The sequence below is a fragment of the Pristiophorus japonicus genome, chromosome 18 (genome assembly GCF_044704955.1).
Source record: "Pristiophorus japonicus isolate sPriJap1 chromosome 18, sPriJap1.hap1, whole genome shotgun sequence".
NCBI lineage: Eukaryota > Metazoa > Chordata > Chondrichthyes > Pristiophoridae > Pristiophorus > Pristiophorus japonicus.
Window position 1 is genome coordinate 17,344,272 of NC_091994.1, and position 24,421 is coordinate 17,368,692.

The 24,421-nt window shown below is 42.3% G+C and overlaps 1 protein-coding gene across 3 annotated transcripts in view; it reads right to left on the bottom strand.

The window, feature by feature from the left end:
• polrmt (polymerase (RNA) mitochondrial (DNA directed)) overlaps window positions 1-24,421 on the bottom strand; it is a 137,621-nt gene that overhangs the window by 15,396 nt on the left and 97,804 nt on the right. For 2 of the 3 annotated variants that reach the window (XM_070859707.1, XM_070859706.1), the window contains 2 exons: window positions 24,150-24,202; window positions 1,747-1,845 (listed from right to left, as the gene is read on the bottom strand). In XM_070859707.1, coding sequence (XP_070715808.1) covers window positions 1,747-1,845; window positions 24,150-24,202 — 152 coding nt within the window. Of the gene's footprint in view, window positions 1-1,746; window positions 1,846-7,331; window positions 7,412-24,149; window positions 24,203-24,421 lie in introns of those variants that run through there. The other variant, XM_070859709.1, reaches the window with a different exon arrangement.

Sequence of the window (24,421 nt, forward strand, 5' to 3'; positions counted from 1 at the left end):
CAGGGCCTTGGTGAGGCCACACCTGGAGTACTGTGTACAGTTTTGGTCTCCTAACCTGAGGAAGGACATTCTTGCTATTGAGGGAGTGCAGCGAAGGTTCACCAGACTGATTTCCGGGATGGCGGGACTGACCTATCAAGAAAGACTGGATCAACTGGGCTTGTATTCACTGGAGTTCAGAAGAATGAGAGGGGACCTCATAGAAACGTTTAAAATTCTGATGGGGTTAGACAGGTTAGATGCAGGAAGAATGTTCCCAATGTTGGGGAAGTCCAGAACCAGGGGACACAGTCGAAGGATAAGGGGTGAGCCATTTAGGACCGAGATGAGGAGGAATTTCTTCACCCAGAGAGTGGTGAACCTGTGGAATTCTCTACCACAGAAAGTTGTTGAGGCCAATTCACTAAATATATTCAAAAAGGAGTTAGATGAAGTCCTTACTACTAGGGGGATCAAGGGGTATAGTGAGAAAGCAGGAATGGGGTACTGAAGTTGCATGTTCAACCATGAACTAATTGAATGGCGGTGCAGGCTAGTAAGGGCCGAATGGCCTACTCCTGCACCTATTTTCTATGTTTCTATATAGCGCCTTTCACGACCACCAGACGTCTCAAAGTGCTTTACAGCCAAAGAAGTACTTTTGGAGCGTAGTCACTGTTGTAATGTGAGAAATGCGGCAGCCAATTTGCGCATAAGCAAACTCCCACAAACAGCAATGTGATAATGACCAGATAAGCTATTTTTTTGTTATGTTGATTGAGGGATAAATAATGGCCAGGACACCGGGGATAAGCTTCATTGCTTCTTTGTCGGCTGGCGTGGACACGATGGGACGAAATGGCCTCCTTCTGCGCTGTAAATTTCTATGTTTCTATAAGTCCTCTGCTCTTTTTCGAAATAGTGTCATGGGATCTTTTATGTTCATTTGAAAGAGCAGTCGGGGTTTAACGCCTCATCTGAAAGACGGCACCTCCGACAGTGCAGCGCCCTTCAGCACTGCACTGCAGTGTCAGCTTTGATTTTTTGTGCTCAAGTCCCTGGAGTGGGACTTGAACCCACAACCTTCTGACTCAGAGGCAAGAGTGCTACCCACTGAGGCACAGCTGACAATTGTATTACAGGAGGTCTTAACTTATATAAAGTATGTACAAAATTCTTCTGAGGGACCAGAATGACCGCAAGGTCCCAACTAATTTGTCTCTGTCGACTTCTGTACAATGGGCCAAGTTTACACAGGCTCTATTGTAATGTAGGACAAAGAAAGAATCAGATATAAGGCGGTCTGTTTAGTTATTTCCCTACATATCCGTTGTGGTGGCCATTCCCGACTTAGTAGCTAAAACAAAAATCTAGGTAGACACGATTTATCTGGAAAAATTGGTTTGCAGCCAGAAAGAGAGTTGGTGAAGCAATGATGTAATTGGATCGTCAATTATATCTGTTGCAACGTTTTGTTTTATACTTGGGTAAAGACAAGATTAAAATTAAGTGTATAATAATACACCAATAGATAGTTATAGGAACATTGTTGTGAAAAATGTAGATTTGGAAAGTAAATTTAGTAACTTAAGGATCCAAAAGCGATTTAAAATCCATTGAAAAAATATGAACAAAGTACAACACCCCAAGGAAGAATATATTTTGCCAGTGATGAGGTTATAACCTTAAAAGTACAAGAAAATGGGTACAAACATTTCAGATGTGATGAGGTTGAATTTGTAGTCCAGCTACCAGTCATTAGCTTACCTGTAGCAATAGAGCGCTGTTAGCATCATGTGAGTTGAATCAAGAGAATGAATGAAATTTGGTGGAAAAGCATTCTTCTGCTTGACTGTGTCAGGTCGTCTGCAGAAAACATAGAACATACAAGGTCAGATTTTCATGAAGCACCATCCACTGGATTTTGGAACATGCAGTTAAATCAATACTCCACAGTGATAATAGTTTTAGATTACACACAGTACCAGACATTATAATCAATATAATTCAATGAGAAAATTACATCTATCTTTAATATATTAAGAGTCATGTTTATGATCTTCCTTTCCACATTAAGCTTATTTCCTGGGTCATTTTTCATGCTTTTCTTTTATGGAAACATTTATTATGGTGCAACCATGTCAATATTCTTTAATGGCAAAATTGTACTTCAACACTTGACAATGGTAAACACATGTCAACATCTTACTGTCACACTCCACCAGTGAGCCAAACATCATATTGCACCCCCAATACTGACAAACCCCAGGTACCCCTCCGAAGTGGGGGAAACCAAAGGGCTATGCACATGCTGTCAAACCCTAGCACCCCAGCAAAATGCTGCCAATCTCCAGGAGCATCACATGAGTACCAAACCCCTCCTCTCTCCAAAACTATCAGATACCTGCCCCCATACTTTGGATACCATCATGCTGTGTATCCTCAACTTTAAAAATGGTGAGGCATAAAGAGTAAATTCACATGGAAAAGTATATATAGAAAATAGAAGCATCTTACGATAGTTTACACAGAATAATGAACTAAGTCATGGAATTCAATTTTCAAAGCTTTGATTAAAATTTTAGTATACCATAAGCATGTAATAAAAACAGAATTTGACTTAATCAATATATCAATGACTCATTGAATATATTTAAGGTGGAGATAGGCAGATTTTTGAACGATAAGGGAATGAAGGGTTATGGGGTGCGGGCAGGGAAGTGGAGCTGAGCCCAAGATCAGATCAGCCATGATCTTATTAAACGCTTTAGCAGGCTCGAGGGGCCAAATGGCCAACTCCTGCTCCTATATCTTATGTTCTATTATTAATAGCCCTGATACAGTATTGTGCATTACATGTCAAAACTACAATATTGTTATAAAACAGCACTTTCTCTGACTCATCAGGACCAATACTACAGGGAATCTGCTTGCATTTTATATATTTTTGCTGAAAATTTGTCATCCTATTTGCGCATCTATCAATTTTTTTGCAGCACCACCTTCAACTTATGATAGTTTAATTTAGCGATGAAAATGTCACACTGATGCACTAGTGTGTGTTCCTCTGAGCTTAGGGAATGCGCACAGTATGTTAACAGTGGGTGACAAAAAGAACAAAATCTCCAGACCTGAAAAAATGAACCTGACAAGATGTCCATGCATATTCAATAAAACAGGTATTTTTAGTCTCTTTTAGCTAAATCAAAGAGGATGAGAGTCAGCAAATACTGCAATCTGTAGGAGACGGTGTACAAGTAATGTGGCACTAGGCTGATTCACTGCTGCAAGAGATCAAGAACAGGAGAACGGGGCAGGGGCATTGAGGATAAAAGAACTGGAATGAAGTAAAGGTAGATGTGAAGGAACAAGTATAAAACTACAGTTAATGCATGGGACAAGACAAGCAGGTTAAAAATAAATGAGTGCACTATGAATAAAAGCCTTTCCTGCATTAGTGCAAGCCAGGGTTTTTCTTTAAAGCACATATTATACAGGCAACTCTTGATTATCCGGGTCCCTCGGGGATTGGGCTATACCGGGTAAACAATTTCTCTGTTCGAGCGATTGACATTATAAAGTTAAAACCCGATGCCTTCCCGGGCCGAAAGGACTCCAATGTCAGCGGCCCGATACCTTCCCAGGCCGAAATTTTAAATCCCGTTACGTGTGCGGATAATTGAGAGTTTCCTGTAGTAATATTGAAAAGATCACACTATATATATATTTGAAGTTTACACTGCCAACTTGTCAATTGCAGTACAGGTTGAACCTCCCTTATCCAGAACTCCCTTATCCAGAACCACCCCTCATCCAGAATCATTCCCGGCCACCGGGTGGCGCATGCACAGAACTCCAACATGAACAAATTGAAGTCCTTCCTCACTGCCGACTCCCGCAATCGTTGGCCTGACCCCGCGATCCACCCCCCTGCCCCCATGATCTCTCTGCCGCACTCCCAGCCCCAAGCCAGCCAGCCCCGATATACCCTTGCTCAGTACCTGTACCATCTAATTTAATGTGACCACCCCTTGTCTGGAAAAATCACTTATCCAGTACAGGTCAGGTCACATGGGTTCCGGATAAAGGAGGTTCAATCTGCAGTACCGATTTATAACCATTAGAATGAAAGCTAAAAAGTCCAGTCATTATAATAAAATTGCATTTTTCAATGCTGATTATGAATACAACCACTGAACAGGACACATCAATGTTCCTTTTCTCTGCCTTGATTTTAAGCTAGACTTATATATGTGAAAAGCAGTGCGTCGGAGTCTTATTATAACACCATGCTGGACAATCACTGAAAAGTCTGCAATTTCAGATTTGTGTGTTCAAATGATTCACACTAAGGCCCCAAGTTTCCACATGATTTGCTCCTGATTTTTAGGAGCAACTAGTGGAGAACGGAGGATCTTAGAAATCGGAATTCTCCACATTTAAGTTTTCTGCGGTTCTAGTCAGGTAGAAAGTTTCACTTTTGAACAGAATTTTTTTTTCAAAAGGGGGCGTGTCCGGCCACTGACGCCTGATTTGAAAGTTTCCACAGTGAAAACGTACTCCAAACTAACTTAGAATGGAGCAAGTGAAGATTTTTGTAGGCTTGAAAAAACCTTGTCTACACATTAAAAAATCAGGCGCAGGTTACAAATTAGGCGTCGGGAACGAGGTGGGGGGGGGGGGGGGGGGGAGGGGGGAGAAGGGAAGTCATTAAATTCTACAATAAATCCTTAGTTATACTTATACAAATATTATACAAATAAATCCAACCTGAATAAAAATTTATAAGCAAAGAAAAGATTAAGTAAACCATGTTCCTACCTGTGTGAAAGTGCTTCAGGCAGGCCTTTCAAGCAGCGGTTTGCCGTCGGGACCGACCGACGGCAGGGGGTGGGAAGGGAGGGAGAAGGCTGCAGGAAGCCTCATTACTTGAGGCAGCCGTTTGCCGTCGGGCCCGACGGACGGCAGGGGGAGAAAGCTGCAAGAAGCCTCAGTGCTGATCATGGAAGGGCAATGTGGTTTTATTTAAAAAATGTTAAAAATTGAACAGCTACAAAGAATTTGAATAGTCTCAAACAAGTGCATGTGTCCTGTTTATCACAGTCTATCTTTAATTACAGAATGCACTTCCTCACCCTCACACACAGAAATATCAAGAAAATTAAAATACAAGCCTTTGCAAGGGTTCAATAAACAAATTTTCATTTTTTCTGTAGCACTTTTTTAAATGGCCGAGTGCCAATGTTTCCTTCACATTGCGCGTGCGCGAACGCTTCAACGCGCACGCGCAGGGTTGCCGGCACGAAAAAAAACTCATTTAAATTGTACCCGCCCCCTCCTACTTACAAAATCGGCGCGAGTAGTAGGCTCCGCCCCGTGCGCCACGCCAAGCAGACATCGAGCTGCAAAGCGCTCGAGAATAGCGCGTTTTTTTTCAGGCGCCGTTTTCGGCGCGAAAAACGGGCGCCCAGCTCGGAGGGGCGCCCGTTTTGCCGCGTGTGGAAACTTGGGGCCATTTTCCTTATTTTTGTTCTACTTTTATCATCACCTTAATAACTTTAATCATCAATATGGCCTAGCAACTCAGGAGATATTTCTTTGGTATAGTGCACACAAGCTGAAAGAATTAACAAATCTATTGTGTTACCACTAAGGACTTTCAACAATTTTTTTATGTTAACCCACTGCTGATGTCAGTGTCTATTCTGCGTCAGTATTATTCAGAATGTCATATAGTTTTAAAAATGCAACATTGAACAGTTTAATGCATGATGTAAATTTGCTATTCTATCATGACACAACTTAAAATAATTGTCATGAATGCATTCGGGAGGGACCACTGTGTTAAACCAAACATCAAATGAAAATGAATAAGGGCTTAATCCTATAAAATCACTACTAAATATAACAAAATAAAATATTAGATTGACTCAAAAATTTCTAACATTTCATGAGGAATTGTCAAAGTATCAGATTACTGAACACAAAATAAAATTCAATGAGTCAAAAACCTTGCTTTGGCTATACAGCCATGAAAACTGGTTTGTGGATTCAAGCAAAATACTGTTCATTCTAGTAAAAATAAGCCAACAAAAAGTGCTGCACAAGATTTCCTTCACTAGAAACAAAATCCAAATCAGTACAGGTAGTTAAAAAGGCTTATGGAATGCTTTTCTTTATTAGCTAGGGCATAGAATATAAGAGCAGGGAAGTTATGCTAGAACTGTATACAACACTAGTTAGGCCACAGCTAGAGTACTGCGTACAGTTCTGGTCACCACATTCCGGAAAGATGTGATTGCACTAGAGAGGGTGCAGAGGAGATTTACGAGGATGTTGTCAGGACTGGAAAATGTTTAGCTATGAGGAATGAATGGATAAGCTGCGGTTGTTTTCTTTGGACAGAGGAGGCGGAGGGAAGATTTAATTGAGGTGTATAAAATTATGAAGGGCCTAGATAGAGTGGATAGGATGGACCCGTTTCCCTTAACAGAGGGGTCAATAACCAGGGTGCATAGACTTAAAATAGTTAGTCGAAGGATTAGAGGGAGATGAGGGAAAAAATAATCACCCAGTGGGTGGTGGGGGTCTGGAACTTACTGCCTGAAAGGGTAGTAGAAGCAGAAACCCTCACCACATTTAAAAAGTATTTGGATGTGCACTTAGAGCCGTGACCTACAGGGCTACGAACCAAGTGCTGGAAGGTGGGATTAGGCTGGGTAGATCCTTTTTGACCGACACGGACACGATGGGCCGAATGGCCTCCTTCTGTGTCATAATTTTCTATGATTCTATGCTTTTGAAGCATAAGGATTATGGAATCTCTCAAGCTCCAGTTCATCACATTTGGTACAGTCCAAAGTCATCCTTCTCTTGATTGTCTCTGTTGAAGATAAATTACACAGCTCCTGACCAATTTCAGAAAATGACACAACCCCACTTGCAACTGTTACTCCATCAAAATTACTGACACCCTTGCATATTTATCATTTTGCTACTGGTAATAGGTTGTAACATCTCTAAACAATACATTCCGTGGCATTCTCCTGTTGACTGTTCTAAAGCAAAATTAGGCTGATCCACAGCATTCAACATAGAACCCCCTGAACCATGCCACACCAGCAAAGATATCTAATGTGAATAACCTGTTAAATGTGCACCTACTATAGTAGACCTTCATCCGATTTCAATCCTTAAATTTTAGCCTAACTTTTTTCTCTTGGAATTTCTAACTTTGCGAATTTTCAAATTGACCTTAGTTTGTGCTTGCACTTCCCTTACCCCAATAATGCAATTTCACCAAGGTTGCAGTCATGCTCTAGCTATTAATCTTAAATCAGTCGTTACAGTACCTATTTGTAGCTGGCAGCGTCGTATTCATACTAAAATAAAAACAGAAAATGCTGGAAATATTCAGCAGGTCAGGCAGCATCTGTGGAGAGAGAAAGAGAGTTAATGTTTCAGGTTTAGTTCTGATGAAAGGTCATCGACCTGAAACATTGAGCCGTGAATTGCGGCCTCTCCGGGGCGTACCATGTGCGCAGACTTTGTTTCTCTCTCCACAGATGCTGTCTGACCTGCTGAGTATTTCCAGCAGTTTCTGTTTTTTTTTCCAGATTTCCAAAAACAGTATTTTGCTTTTGCAACTTATTTATACTGCCTGGTTACAAATCTCACTCAAGACCTGAAGATAGTCTGTACGTACACGATTAGATGCATGTACAAAGCTCTCCTCCATCAATAAATTGTAAATACTTTGAGAAAGTAGACGGGAGCAGCCACTTTCTCACATTTAAACATGTCTGCTGAAGTGTCCAGGAGGCCTCTTGAATATTTTCTGCACTAGGCTGTATACCACACTGAAGTTCCATCTCATGGTGTCTCGAGCTGGACAGTATCCTCTAGAAGGTCTCTCACCATTCCCCTTTGAAGTCAGATTGTGAACCAAATCTGCATTTTCATTGTTACTTTAGTGGCACCACAAAGCAGAAACCATCTTGCAGCAATATAAAAGAGGCAGTTTGACAAGGCATTTTCTCAGTGTCATACTGTCATTTTTACAGATGATGCTGTTGAAAATTCAGATTGCAAGAGAACATTAAGCTACAGCAATCTAACAAGAGATGTCAAATTGCTAAAATGATATCATGCTGCATTTAAGGCTCCAGGACAGCATGGTTAGTGAGAGGAGGAGCTGCACCCAGAATCTCAATGACAGATTGACTTTTGGTTGAGCACAGCCTTTGATTCTGGTGTAATTCCTTTTTCAGCCAGTGATCTAAAAATTGACCAGAAGCAAGGAAGGCCTCGAGTCAAAATGCCCTCAGAAACATTTGACGCTTCAAAGCCTCATTACACCTAATTGCACTGTATTTATACTAATATTCTATCATATATACAGTGTGGTGTGAGCTACAACCATGTCATGATCAAAGCTTTATTAATGTGGAAGAAAATGATCTAAGCCCTATTTTTTAGGAAAGGGTTAAGTTCACTTCTTGCTGAGTTAATTAAATTAGTGGAGCTAGAAAAGAAAACACCCAAACCCCTCAGATCTTGGAACAAAGAATGTTGTAAATACATGACTGTCTAGTGTTTACATGAGTTTCCAGATACCCTGCTTATCAGAAAACGGACAGGGAGAAACTATGGAAGGACAAGATAAAAGTCTGCCTCCTGAAATGACCTTTGTATTTACAGGATGTATGATTAATGCTCATATGAGGTGTTTTAGATAAAGTTCTTGCTTTGATTGCATTTACAAGAATGTATGATTAATGTACTTGTGTGGTGTGTTTTAGATTCCTGTTTCAACTGTATAAAGATAGAGCGAGTTTTCCTGTAAAAGTCAGAGTTTTGCCTCAGTGCGGGCTGAGCGGACTCTCCGAGATATCTTGTTAGGAAATAAAATTCTCTCGAAGCACGGCTCTGAAAGCCTCTGCCTGAGTTAATTTAAGCTAAAATTTCCTTGACAGATTCTGGCGTAGTCGGCAGGATCTCTTTTAAAAAAAAACGAGATCCAAAAGAACTAAATTTAACTTTTAAAGAGAAAAGAGGAATTTTAAGGACCTTCCTAGCTGAAAGGAGGAAGGTGCCTAGGCCGTCCTAGCTGAAAGGGGGACGAGCTGCCGAGATCCCCTGGAGGGTGAGGCATAATTTAAGGTAGCTACCGCAAAGAAGCTAAACTAACAAAAAGGCAAAAGGAGACCCCGAGCTGAGCGGAAGAGAGAACACCGGTGAGCGCTTTGTAAATTACGGTATATTTTGTAGGATTGTCCTAACTCTCATTTCAGAAAAGATCGCGAGACGTTGCACCCAGAAGAATGGGAAACGGCTCTAGTCGAGCAGGGCGCTCGCGCCCAGCTCCTAGAAAAGGAAAGAAAGAAGACCTCTCGACTGAAAGAATGAAAGTACATCCTGAGACCGAGAAAAGAATCCGTAAGGTAGTAAAGCAACGAGAGAAGGTAGGAGATCCCATTGTGCCGCCCGACTCGCCGGAAGACACTGTAATTAAGGAAACAGGAGATGACAGATACGCGGTAACGTTTAGTAGCGATTTGTACGGTTGGTCTGATGGGGATTGGCCATATGGAGGAAGTTTTAAGTTGTCTTTGAGTGAAGAGTGAAGAAAAACAACCAAGGAAGGAGGGGGAGACCCTACTTGGGATAGGGACTATATGGAAAACTGTTTTAAAAAATGAGACAGAGGTTGCTAAAAGGCATCAACCCCCCAAAAATAAATCAGAAGAAAAAGAAAGAGGGGAGAGTGAAAAACCTCCCTCTTATAGTCCTCCGGGTTTTCCTATCCCCTCAGCACCAGCAGTAGGACTCTATCCCCGTATAGAACCCCCAAAACAAGATAGCTGGCAGGAACTTATAGAAATAATCGCTGCCCATAGAAATCAAGCTCCGAGGGAACTAGCAGCCCCTCCGGATCAGCCACCTAGTGGAGGAGCTAATGGAGGAGACCCGGGAGCATCTGGGTCAGGGGAAGCCAGAGCCTCCGGAGAAGGAGGCATAGACCACAGATCTGGGGTAACAACAAGAGGGCAAGTGGCTAAAAGAGAAGCCGCCGACTCTACTTCCCAAACCCCCGTCGGCCAAAATCCTAGGGTAATGATAGGAACTACGGCAGTCTTAAAACCATGGTCCCCTGGAGAAGCCAGAGATATGATCTCGGCCGCCCCAAATCCGGTAAGGAAACCGGTAGCATTTCACAACTGGCTTGAGCAAACATGTACAATTTACAATCCACTCCCAGGAGATGTTAAATTATTATTGCAAGCGGCCTATGGATCTTCCTGGCAGGGGGTAAAAGATATGTTCCCCATCCCAACAGGGGAAAATGGAGACTGGAGAGTTAATGATGACTTGCTGGATGCCGGCAACGAGTCATTAACCCATTGGCTGAAACACCGAGGAAAGAACGCAATTCTGCAAGGGGCTAAAAAGCATGGGGATATAGGGGAAGTCACCCGCTGCTTGCAGAAAGCAGAAGAATCAATAATAGATTTTGCAGGCAGATGGAAAAATAGTTGGGACGAACATGCAGGAATACCGATGGATCAAAATGAACCTTTGGCAGTGCAAACCTTGTTAAATTGTATGTTGCCGCAACACGCAAGAACATACAGAATAAAGGTTTTGGACTGGCAAGGAAAAAGTTGGAAGGAGACAATTACAGTACTGGTCAATATGGATAGGGAGGGACTATTCACCTATAAAGACAACAAGGCTAAAATAACAGGTCAATACTATCAACAAAAGGGAAGAGGACAAGCACAGAATAATAGAGGAGGGTTTGGGGGACGAGGACGGGGAAGAGGAAGAGGACAGTGGCCCCAACGCGATCGCTCCCAAGATGAGTGTAGAAATTGCGGAAGGAAAGGGCATTGGGCTCGTGATTGCAGATGCCCACCGAAACAGCTTGGAGGGTTACAAAGGGATTTCCCCGAACCTCCACCTTCATTGGCCCCTCAGTTTTCATTCTCTAACCACAACCCACACCAATCAGCATAGGGATGCCCCGGAGGCTTAGTGGTACAAGCGGCAGCCCTCCGCTTATCAGCAGACATAGAAGAAAACCCTTTAGCAGTAGTAAAAGTGGGAAACACTTATGTGAAGTTCCTGGTGGATACCGGTGCTACTATGTCTTCTGTACCACCCTCTGTGGGACTACCTGTAAGCAACACCACCGTCTTAAGTTTGGGCGTGGCCGGTATCCCCATGAAATAATTTTTATCTGAACCTACCAAATTGATAGTTGAAGGACAACAAGTTAATAATGAGACTTTGATAGTCTCTAAAACAACACCTCTCCCTTTATTGGGAAGACAGACTTTGTGCAAACTAGGAGCCACAATTTATTGCACAAAGGAAGGGATGTTCATGGAGCTCACTCCAAATAAAATCCATCAGTTCTTTAAGGGGATTGAAGAAGAGAAAAGGGAAGATAACAAAGAAAAGGCTGCCCTCTATTGTTGGCAATTGAATGGCAACTTCTATTCCCCCTTGATACATGAAGTTATACAAAACTTAAAAGCTAAAATTGACTCTAATACTGAAGAACTGATGTATATAATTTTGACAAGCTTTGAGGCAGTTCAGCTTCACTGTACAGCCTGGTACACTCGACAAAAAGCTGAAACTTACCAGTGTCTGGTACAATTCTTTTTAAATACAGAAGAAATAGTAGAAGCTACGCCCCGCATTTATTTTGGACCAGAAGGATTGGGGGTAGCCATGGATTTGACACCCTTACACTAGCAGCGGTTTAGAGAACTGGTTGTCAGACAGGAAGCAAAGAGTAGGAGTAAATGGGTACTTTTCAGAATGGCAGGCAGTGACTAGTGGGGTACCGCAAGGTTCTGTGCTGGGGCCCCAGCTGTTTACACTGTACATTAATGATTTAGATGAGGGGATTAAATGTAGTATCTCCAAATTTGCGGATGACACTAAGTTGGGTGGCAGTGTGAGCTGCGAGGAGGATGCTGTGAGGCTGCAGAGTGACTTGGATAGGTTAGGTGAGTGGGCAAATGCATGGCAGATGAAGTATAATGTGGATAAATGTGAGGTTATCCACTTTGGTGGTAAAAACAGAGAGACAGACTATTATCTGAATGGTGACAGATTAGGAAAAGGGGAGGTGCAAAGAGACCTGGGTGTCATGGTACATCAGTCATTGAAGGTTGGCATGCAGGTGCAGCAGGCGGTTAAGAAAGCAAATGGCATGTTGGCCTTCATAGCAAGGGGATTTGAGTACAGGGGCAGGGAGGTGTTGCTACAGTTGTACAGGGCCTTGGTGAGGCCACACCTGGAGTATTGTGTACAGTTTTGGTCTCCTAACCTGAGGAAGGACATTCTTGCTATTGAGGGAGTGCAGCGAAGGTTCACCAGACTGATTCCCGGGATGGCGGGACTGACCTATCAAGAAAGACTGGATCAACTGGGCTTGTATTCACTGGAGTTCAGAAGAATGAGAGGGGACCTCATAGAAACATTTAAAATTCTGACGGGGTTAGACAGGTTAGATGCAGGAAGAATGTTCCCAATGTTGGGGAAGTTCAGAACCAGAGGTCACAGTCTAAGGATAAGGGGTAAGCCATTTAGGACCGAGATGCGGAGGAACTTCTTCACCCAGAGAGTGGTGAACCTGTGGAATTCTCTACCACAGAAAGTTGTTGAGGCCAATTCACTAAATATATTCAAAAAGGAGTTAGATGAGGTCCTTACTACTAGGGGGATCAAGGGGTATGGCGAGAAAGCAGGAATGGGGTACTGAAGTTGAATGTTCAGCCATGAACTCATTGAATGGCGGTGCAGGCTAGAAGGGCCGAATGGCCTACTCCTGCACCTATTTTCTATGTTTTCTATGTTTCTAAGAGAACTCGACACCCCATCTGACATTGGCTGTAAAACTGCCAGCGAAACCTAAAGATATGGGTCCGATGATTGTAGAAATAGAAAAGGAAAAACAGCAACAAGGCTATCAACCTTGGGCAGTAATAAAATTGCAAAATGTTCAGATAGACTTTATCACCCACAACAGGGGGATTCTCCAGTGGAAAGGAAAAAGTCATGCCTCCACTTTTGAAAAACAGCAACCCCCGGAACAACCAAGCCCTAAGCTGCCAATGGCATTGAATCAAGTATCCTCTGAACTTTGGGCAAAGCATAAGAATCTTGTTGGGCAAGTACATTCTGCAGTACCCCATCGGGTACAATTGATAAAGAACGCCATGTTACCAAGCATTAGGCAGTACAGACTGCCTCCAGAGGCAGAAAATGGGATAGAGCCAGTCATTTCTGCATTATTGGAACAAGGAGTTCTAGAAAAGACACAGAGCCAGTGTAACACTCCGATACTGCCCATACCAAAGGTTAATAGGCCGAATGAGTGGAGATTTGTGCAAGATCTGAGAGCTATTAATAAGATAGTAGTCCCTATCACCCCTGTGGTACCGGACACCAACATTATACTATCTGCTATCCCACCAACAGCAACTGTCTTTACTGTGATAGACCTGTGTTCAGCCTTTTTCTCCATCCCGTTAAATCAAGAAAGTCAGTATCTGTTTGCTTTCACCTACAAGAAACAGCAGTACACATGGACCAGGTTGCCCCAAGGATACACCGAAATCCCCGCAGTATATGCAACAGCAGTAAAAAGAGACCTCGAAGACTGTTCATTATCAGACCAGTCTGTACTGCTGCAGTATGCGGACGATTTGCTTGTGGCTTCCAGCCACGGATACAGGTGCATGCAAGATTCCCTGAAACTATTACAGCACCTATGTGAAAGAGGGCACCGAGTGTCGTTACAAAAGTTACAATTTTGTCAGACTCAAGTCCAGTACCTGGGTTTTCACATATCTCAAGGGTAGAGGCAGCTAGGACCAGAAAGAATTCAGACAATTCAAAGTGCCACCATACCGAAGACAAAGAAGGATATCTTGTCATTTTTGGGGATGGTTGGGTACTGTAGACAATGGATCCCTGATTATCGAGAATGGGATGCGGTCCTAAGATCAGCTGCCCTAAATGATGCCCCACCCAAGGTGGAGTGGACCCCAGAGAGAGAGGAGGCATTTAAACAGTTAAAGAAAGCCATTACTAATGCTCCGGCGTTGGGACTTCCGAATTATGGAAAACCTTTCCAGATGTATGTGAATGAGAAAGAAGGATTTGCAACAGCAGTACTAACCCAAGAACATGGTGGGGGAAATAGACCAGTTGCTTATTATTCGGTTTTGTTGCCTCCAGTAGTAAGGGGAATGCCAGCATGTCTACGTGCTGTAGCTGCTATTGCGGTCATGGTGGAGAAGTCGGTATCTATTGTTTTGGACTATCCATGTACTGTCATTACAGCCCATGCTGTGTTATTACTTTTAAATTCAGCCGCCACACAACACTTCACAGCGTCTAGAAGAACAGGTTATGAAGTATTACTGCTGTCACACTCTAACTATACCTTTCGACGCGCACCGGTAGTGAACCCAGCCACCTTTCTTCCTACTAGAGAAGTAGAGGATCCAGACCAGCATGATTGTCTGTTAACGGTGGAAATAGCCACCTTACCAAGACCAGATTTGCTCACAGAGCCCATGGACAATCCTGATCTTATTCTCTATACGGATGGATCATCGTACAGGCCGTCGGATGATTTGCTTTTGGCAGGCTATGCTATTGTAAACCCCCACAAAACTGTTGAAGCATTTGCCCTGCCTCCCGGAACCTCGGCTCAGGCTGCTGAATTGTGTGCCCTCACTAGAGCTTGTATAATAGCTAAAGATCAAACTGCTAATATCTAAACTGATTCTAGATATGCATTCGGGGTGGTCCATGATTTTGGACAACTGTGGAAAAACAGAGGCTTTATCACCTCTGGTGGAAAGCATATTAAGCACTCTCAACTGGTGCTTAATCTATTAGACGCCATTCAGTTGCCAAGTAAGGTAGCCATTATCAAATGTGCAGCTCACACAACCGGTGAGGATGAAGTATCAGTAGGAAATAGGAGGGCTGACGCAGCAGCCAAACAGGCCGCTTCGGCACAGGCAGACTGCCTTCAAGCAGTCTCAGTCTCCCCTCCACAGATGCTTGACATCCAACAACTTAAAACAGCCCAACAACAAATTACTATACAAGAAAGAAGGACTTGGGAACACCGAGGTTGTTTTCTCAAAAACGACATTTGGTATCACCCTGATGGGCGAACTGTTTGCCCTAGGTCTCTATTTTTGCCCCTGTCTCGCCTAGCACACGGTCAGGCTCACATGGGCAAAGGAGGGATGATACATGCTATTAATGCACAGTGGAATGCACCAGGAATAACAGTAGTAATTGAAAAAATTGCTACACCATGCCAAATTTGTCAACAAAATAACAGAGGTAAAACACCTGCTGAATATGATCATCTACCCCAGCCAAGTATGCCCTTTGAAAATTTGCAAATTGATTTTGTCCACATGCCTCCAGTATCAGGTCTCAAGTATCTATTAGTTATAGTAGATATGTTCACAAGATGGGTAGAAGCGTACGCCACTAGGAGAGACGATGCCCGAACAGTAGTAAAAATTCTATTTAAAGAAATAGTACCAAGATATGGGATACCTATGGGAATCAACAGTGACAGGGGAACACACTTCACAGGAAAAATAGTGCAAAATCTTGCAGAAGCATTAGGATTCCAGTGGAAGTTACATATACCATATCAACCACAGTCCTTGGGAATTGTAGAAAGAGTAAATGGGATAATAAAATCTACCCTCACCAAGGTATGTCAGGAGACAGGACTAAAGTGGCCAGATGCCTTACCATTGGTACTGTATACAATTAGAAACCAAAAAAAACGAAACACTGGGTTGACACCACATGAAGCCTTGTTGGGAAGACCAATGCCGACCGGCGTAAAACCACCACTGGTGGCTGAAAAGATAGCATTAATTTGGAATGATGAAAAATCACTAAAGTATGCTCAGGACATGTGTGAAATAGCGAGGAGTCTGCACGAACAAATAAAGCAGACACAGGTGCCCCCGTCGGAAGGAAATATGCACCCTTTCAGGCCTGGAGATCAAGTGTTAGTAAAAACATTAAACAAAGAATCTTTTTCTCCTAGGTGGAAGGGACCATATCAGATAATCCTCACAACACAAACCGCTTTGAAGTTGGAAAAGCACCCGAATTGGGTGCATGCAACCCGCTGTAAATATTATTTCTCCGACGAATCACAGCCGAAAGAAAATGCATTGAACCAGGACGAGCTACGGTCGCCCGACTAAGAAAACAGCCATCTTCTCGCTAAAGAACTGTACCTGCCCTTATTTTGTGTTCACTTATTTTGGGTATTTTGGACTTAAAAGTATCTATAGTTACTAAAAAAAATCCAGGGACGAATGTCAGAACTCATTTGTGCGCCAGCCTGGGCATTTATTATTTTGGTTACGGTTACCATCGTGCTTGCGTGTTGTTATTGTAACGAATTAGTTCAAGAGTGTTATAGAAGAAAACAGAAAAGAGAAGATGAGGTGGGACTTTTGGAAAAACTATAAATGGACATTGGGCGTTCTGATCATTTTAGCAGTAAGGAGAGTCAGACAGGAGGAAGAATTACTTGAAGAAGGAAAAGTATGGAAGGGAGATGTAAAGTGGGAGAAAACTGATAAGGCAACGCAGCAAGGTAACTTTACATGCCCAGAGGGAAAAAATTGTAAGATAGGGAATTTCACAGTGATGTGTAAAGCTTGCGGAGTAGGAATAGATCAGCGATCAGGAGAAGTGAAAGTGACCAGTGAGGAAGGATTTAATATATCCCTGAACTGGAAGGTGGATATGACTTGCCTGACCAGCACGGACCAGGGTGGGAGTCGGGAGACCAATGGAACATTGTGTGGACCGGAAGAGAATTGCTACTTTGAATTAGGAAACAGAGAATGGGTAAAGTGTATGAACCTCACGAAAATAATAAATGGAATAACCTATACTAAACAGTGGACCCATAATAAAAATAAGCATTCCCCGCGAGATCCGGGACACCTGAAACGGGTATTGACCACCTGCATCCCAGTGGTAAAGTCCCCAGGCGTATTAAATTTAACAATACAAATTAAATATCCCCCGAAGGAGAAAGGCGGCTGCAACACAACCAGTGTTGAGGTATCTTTTAGAAAAGAAAGGCCCCCGAAAAAGAAACGGGATGCGCTAGGGACTGTGTTAGGTGGAGTGGGAGCAGGAATAGGAGCATTGAACTCCATGGATATCAAAACCCTACAAAATAAAATCCAGGTCGTCGGAGGACTGGTAGGGGAAGGCATAAAAATAAGAAATGCCTGGGATGAAGGGTTACAGCAACTGCAGGTATCAGGTTACGTCACGGACATAATGACCTGGAAGCAGAACGAAAGGATAGAAAAGGAAATAGAGAACCTGATGAAGGAACAACAGGGAGTAAACAGGTACACCCATTGCATGTTTAAAGAAACGATCAGACAGTTATTGAGAGCCGAGCTAGAAAGGAAGATATTATCCTTCCATGCTGACATGTGGGAAGGGTTGCTGAAAATCAATCAGAAGGATAGGCTTCTTAATCTGACCATTAAACCCCAAGAAAGATATACCAGTTGTGATTCAAAGGGATGTAACATAACTATGGAAATAGTGAATAAGACGAGACAAGAAATTTGGTGTCAGTTCCAAGTAATGCCCCAGTTATTTGGACAGAACCTTTGGTACCCAGAGTTTAAAGGAGATTGGGTTGATGAAAAGAATTTGACACATCACCATAGGGGATGTGCTAGGTGGCCATTCGGAATGGTATGTCCTTATCAAACTGCCATACACGAACCATGCTCACTACAGCACTCCATTGGAGTATGTAAGTGGGAACTGAAGCCAACAAATGACACTGATATTACAGAAATTGGACAGAATGAGATGTGTGTGACAGGGAATAAACCTGTCTATCTGGATGGAATTTTGTATAGGCCCCCCATTAATAAATGCGTGAGAGGAGTCTACACCCTGTATGACCCTGAAGTAAAAAGAACTTATACCTTTGGGCAATGGCAAAATGTAGAAAAATATCTGTCTGCGCACAAGATTGAACCCTTACCCCCTGTAATTAATTTGACCAGACTGCACAATTTGATACGTAATGACAAGCAAATTGAGGAAGCTCTGTCAAAAAGAGGCAGAGACATCCACCAATTTAGAGTCGAAATGAGTTACAAGAAGGGGCAGCTAGTAAGAATCGCAGATGAAGTTACCTTTTTGACGGTACACCACTGGTGGGATGTGTTTTTCGGATGGTCCCCAAAAGCTTCCGCAGTACTGAAGCTAGCTGTAGACCCCATAATAATCATGGGTGTAGTGATGCTTACATTATTAATAATCATTTGTGGAATATGGATAAAGTTGAAAAAATTAATTAGTCAAGTAATGAGCCTGGTATCCCAAGTAGAAAGGAAAAGTGTGTCCATAAAAGGAAGGTTAAATCGCATAGAGGGAAAAGTAGATGATTACAATGAAGAGGAATGTCTTAAAATGCGACCCTACCCTGAGGGGTATGAACCCCCTTTTGAACAAGAAAAGAATATATAAGAAACTGTGTTGATCTAGTAAAAGATCAACAAGGAGGGAATTGTGGAAGAAAATGATCTAAGCCCTATTTTTAAGGAAAGGGTTAAGTTCACTTCTTGCTGAGTTAATTAAATTAGTGGAGCTAGAAAAGAAAACACCCAAACCTCTCAGATCTTGGAACAAAAAATGTTGTAAATACATGACTGTCTAGTGTTTACATGAGTTTCCAGATACCCTGCTTATCAGAAAACGGACAGGGAGAAACTATGGAAGGACAAGATAAAAGTCTGCCTCCTGAAATGACCTTTGTATTTACAGGATGTATGATTAATGCTCATATGAGGTGTTTTAGATAAAGTTCTTGCTGTGATTGCATTTACAAGAATGTATGATTAATGTACTTGTGTGGTGTGTTTTAGATTCCTGTTTCAACTGTATAAAGATAGAGCGAGTTTTCCTGTAAAAGTCAGAGTTTTGCCTCAGTGCGGGCTGAGCGGACTCTCCGAGATATCTTGTTAGGAAATAAAATTCTCTCGAAGCACGGCTCTGAAAGCCTCCGCCTGAGTTAATTTAAGCTAAAATTTCCTCGACAATTAACCTTTCTTCAGCTGAGGTCTGTTTAGGAGGTAAAGATTCTGTTGAACTTTATGAAGACAAAATACAAACTTGTGGAAGAGAAATCAATGTTTTACTCATCATATTAACAAGTCAAATATTATTAAATATTTTATTTGTATTTATTCATTATTTATTGCCCATCCCTAATTGCCCTCGAGAAGGTGGTGGTGAACCGCCATCTTGAACTGCTGCCATCTGTGTGGTGAAGGTACTCCTACAGTGCTGACTTTGTTGTAGTGGTTTGGTACAACTGAGTGGCTTGCTAGGCCATTTCAGAGGGTAGTTAAGAGTCAACCACGTTGCTGTGGGTCTGGCGTCACATATAGGACAGACTGGACCAGGACAGCAGATTTCCTTTCCTAAAGGACATTAGTGAGCCAGTTGGGTTTTTCCGACAATCCAGTAGTTTCATGGTCACCATTACTGACGCTAGCTTTTTATTCCAGATTTATTTAATTAACACCAGCTGCTTTATGTATTAATTCCTTTTTAAGTCATGGAGGACCAATAACTTATCAAATCATACAGTGAGGGTTTTTTTGGATTACATTAAAAAGAGCTGTGCCAAATAAAACACTGAGCTGTGCAACTACTTAGTGTTTGTTTAAAACAGAAATAGAATTATGCACTATTGGAATAAACTAGGTAAAAGTCCTTGGAATGAAAGCCAAAGTGTCACAAAACTAATGACCATCTTTGGGACATTTAGCATATTAATAAAAGGGCAAACTGAAAATGATATAAACTGTTACATCATTGGTCATTTCTGAACAAATTGGGCAGTTGATTCTGAATGTACAATAAATTCTCCCCTTTTGTCCAGTACTATTGCAAAACACACATGCTCGGCAAAATAAATGCGTAACTGCTTTATTTGTCCACTGTAGCACATTTTGACTCCAGCGTTATTTCTAGAACAGAGATAAATATATCAGTACAAGTCCGAAATCTAGAATCCTCAGGACTGAGTCCGTTCCGGTTTTTGGGTTTTTCCGGATTTCAAACAAGAAAATCAATAGTCTGAAATCCGGAATCCTCGACCGAATCCGTGTCGGATTTGGGGTTTTGCCTCAAAATGTCCTGTTTTCAGACAATAATTCTGGATTCAGGACGACTCATAAGAACATAAGAACATAAGAATTAGGAACAGGAGTAGGCCATCTAGCCTGCTCCGCCATTCAACAAGATCATGGCTGATCTGACCGTGGACTCAGCTCCACAAACCCGCCCGCTCCCCATAACCCTTAATTCCCTTATTGGTTAAAAATCTATCTATCTGTGACTTGAATACATTCAATGAGCTAGCCTCAACTGCTTCCTTGGGCAGAGAATTCCACAGATTCACAACCCTCTGGGAGAAGAAATTCCTTCTCAACTCGGTTTTAAATTGGCTCCCCTGTATTTTGAGGCTGTGCCCCCTAGTTCTAGTCTCCCTGACCAGTGGAAACAACCTCTCTGCCTCTTTCTTGTCTATCCCTTTCATTATTTTAAATGTTTCTATAAGATCACCCCTCATCCTTCTGAACTCCAACGAGTAAAGACCCAGTCTACTCAATCTATCATAAGGTAACCCCCTCATCTCCGGAATCAGCCTAGTGAATCGTCTTTGTACCCCCTCCAAAGCTAGTATATCCTTCCTTAAGTAAGGTGACCAAAACTGCGCGCAGTACTCCAGGTGCGGCCTCACCAATACCCTATACAGTTGCAGCAGGACCTCCCTGCTTTTGTATTCCATCCCTCTCGCAATGAAGGCCAACATTCCATTCGCCTTCCTGATTACCTGCTGCACATGCAAACTAACTTTTTGGGATTCATGCACAACGACCCCCAGGTCCCTCTGCACCTCAGCATGTTGTAATTTCTCCCCATTCAAATAATATTCCCTTTTACTGTTTTTTTTCCCCCCCAAGGTGGATGACCTCACACGTTCTAACATTGTATTCCATCTGCCAAACCTTAGCCCCATTCGCTTAACCTATCTAAATCTCTTTGCAGCCTTTCTGTGTCCTCTACACAACCCGCTTTCCCACTAATCTTTGTGTCATCTGCAAATTTTGTTACACTACACTCTGTCCCCTCTTCCAGGTCATCTATGTATATTGTAAACAGTTGTGGTCCCAGCACCGATCCCTGTGGCACACCACTAACCACCGATTTCCAACCTGAAAAGGACCCATTTATCCCGACTCTCTGCTTTCTGTTAGCCAGCCAATTCTCTATCCATGCTAATACATTTCCTCTGACTCCGCGTACCTTTATCTTCTGCAGTAACCTTTTGTGTGGCACCTTATCGAATGCCTTTTGGAAATCTAAATACATCACATCCATCGGTACACCTCTATCCATCATGCTCGTTATATCCTCAAAGAATTCCAGTAAATTAGTTAAACATGATTTCCCCTTCATGAATCCATGTTGTGTCTGCTTGATTGCACTATTCCTATCTAGATGTCCCGCTATTTCTTCCTTAATGATAGTTTCAAGCATTTTCCTCACTACAGATGTTAAACTAATCGGCCTATAGTTACCTGCCTTTTGTCTGCCCCCTTTTTTAAACAGAGGCGTTACATTAGCTGCTTTCCAATCCGCTGGTAACTCCCCAGAGTCCAGAGAATTTTGGTAGATTATAACGAATGCATCTGCTATAACTTCCGCCATCTCTTTTAATACCCTGGGATGCATTTCATCAGGACCAGGGGACTTGTCTACCTTGAGTCTCATTAGCCTGTCCAGCATTACCCCCCTAGTGATAGTGATTGACTCAAGGTCCTCCCTTCCCACTTTCCTGTGACCAGCAATTTTTGGCATGGTTTTTGTGTCTTCCGAAGCAAAATAATTATTTAAGGTCTCAGCCATTTCCACATTTCCCATTATTAAATCCCCCATCTCATCTTCTAAGGGACCAACATTTACTTTAGTCACTCTTTTACGTTTTATATATCTGTAAAAGCTTTTACTATCTGTTTTGATGTTTTGCGCAAGTTTACCTCGTAATCTATCTTTCCTTTCTTTATTGCATTCTTAGTCATTCTTTGCTGTCGTTTAAAATTTTCCCAATCTTCTAGTTTCCCACTAACCTTGGCCACCTTATACGCATTGGTTTTTAATTTGATACTCTCCTTTATTTCCTTGGTTATCCACGGCTGGTTATCCCTTCTCTTTCACTGGAATATATTTTTGTTGAGCATTATGAAAGAGCTCCTTAAAAGTCCTCCACTGTTCCTCAATTGTGCCACCGTTTAGTCTGTGTTTCCAGTCTACTTTAGCCAACTCTGTCCTCATTCCACTGTAGTCCCCTTTGTTTAAGCATAGTACGCTCGTTTGAGACACTACTTCCTCACCCTCAATCTGTATTACAAATTCAACCATACTGTGATCACTCATTCCGAGAGGATCTTTTACTAGATCGTTTATTATTCCTATCTCATTACACAAGACCAGATCTAAGATAGCTTGCTCCCTTGTAGGTTCTGTAACATACTGTTCTAAGAAACAATCCCGTATGAATTCTATGAATTCCTCCTCCAGGCTACCCCGTGCGATTTGATTTGACCAAGCGATATGTAGGTTAAAATCCCCCATGATTACTGCCGTTCCTTTTTCACATGCCTTCATTATTCCCTTGATTATTGCCCGCCCGACCGTGAAGTTATTATTTGGGGGCCTATAAACTGCGCCCACCAGTGACTTTTTCCCCTTACTATCTCTAATCTCCACCCACAATGATTCAACATTTTGTTCATTGGAGCCAATATCTTCTCTCACAACTGCCCTGATATCATCCTTTATTAAACAGAGCTACCCCACCTCCTTTCCCCTCTTGTCTATCTTTCCGAATCATCAAAAACCCTGTATGTTTAATTCCCAGTCTTGGCCACCCTGCAACCACGTTTCTGTAATGGCCACCAAATCATACCCAGTTGTAATGATTTGTGCCGTCAACTCATTTACTTTATTTCGAATGCTGCGTGCATTTAGGTAGAGTGTTTTAATACTAGTTTTTAAACCATGATTTTTAGTTTTGACCCCTCCTGCAGCCCCTTTACATTGTGGCCCTTTTTATTTTTTGCCTTGGGTTTCTCTGCCCTCCACTTTTACTCATCTCCTTTCTGTCTTTTGCTTTTGTCTCCTTTTTGTTTCCCTCTGTCTCCCTGCATTGGTTCCCATCTCCCTGCCATATTAGTTTAACTCCTCCCCAATAGCACCAGCAAACACTCCCCCTAGGACATTGGTTCCGGTCCTGCCTAAGTGCAGACCGTCCGGTTTGTACTGGTCTCACCTCCCCCAGAACCGGTTCCAATGCCCCAGGAATTTGAATCGCTCCCTGCTGCACCACTGCTCAAGCCATGTATTCATCTGAGCTATCCTGCGATTCCTACTCTGACTAGCACGTGGCACTGGTAGCAATCCCGAGATTACTACTTTTGAGGTCCTACATTTTAATTTAGCTCCTAGCTCCTTAAATTCGTCTCGTAGGACCTCATCCCTTTTTTTACCTATATCGTTGGTACCAATGTGCACGACAACTGGCTGTTCACCCTCCCTTTTCAGAATGTCCTGCACCTGCTCCGAGACATCCTTGACCCTTGCACCAGGGAGGCAACATACCATCCTGGAGTCTCGGTTGCGGCCGCAGAAACGCCTATCTATTTCCCTTACAATCGAATCCCCTATCACTATTGCTCTCCCACTCTTTTTCCTGCCCTCTCCCTCAGCTATGCGCAAAATGTCCGGTTTTCAGAGTTCTGGATTTGGGACGTTGCACCTGTACTTCAATTTTGGCTCATGTATAATTAACAGCACTAACTGCTGCAACTTTTGCAATTGTTAAACGTGCATCTATAAGACAGTGCAATTTAGTATGCTATGAAATTAGCCTTAACATTCGTCTTAAACTCAGCCAAAGATAAAATCTCTACTTTCTATAACTACACGGCATTGACTTCCTTAAACAAAACTTGGGAAATACTTACTGAGTTGCATCATGACTTATTTGCATTTTCAAATTCTGAAGATTGCTTCGGAGCTGTAAAAGAATCATTAAATATTGTTTCACTCGTTATATTTTTAATAAAATATACAATGACACAATTTCTAGATGATCTAACAATTGCGATGTATTAACTTGAATTTCAATGTTTTATGTATTCCATTAACATACATTTGCAATTAAATTAGTCAAAACACTATTGTGTTTAATACATACATTTAATTCTGAAAACTTTTAAACCTCATGGACGCAAAC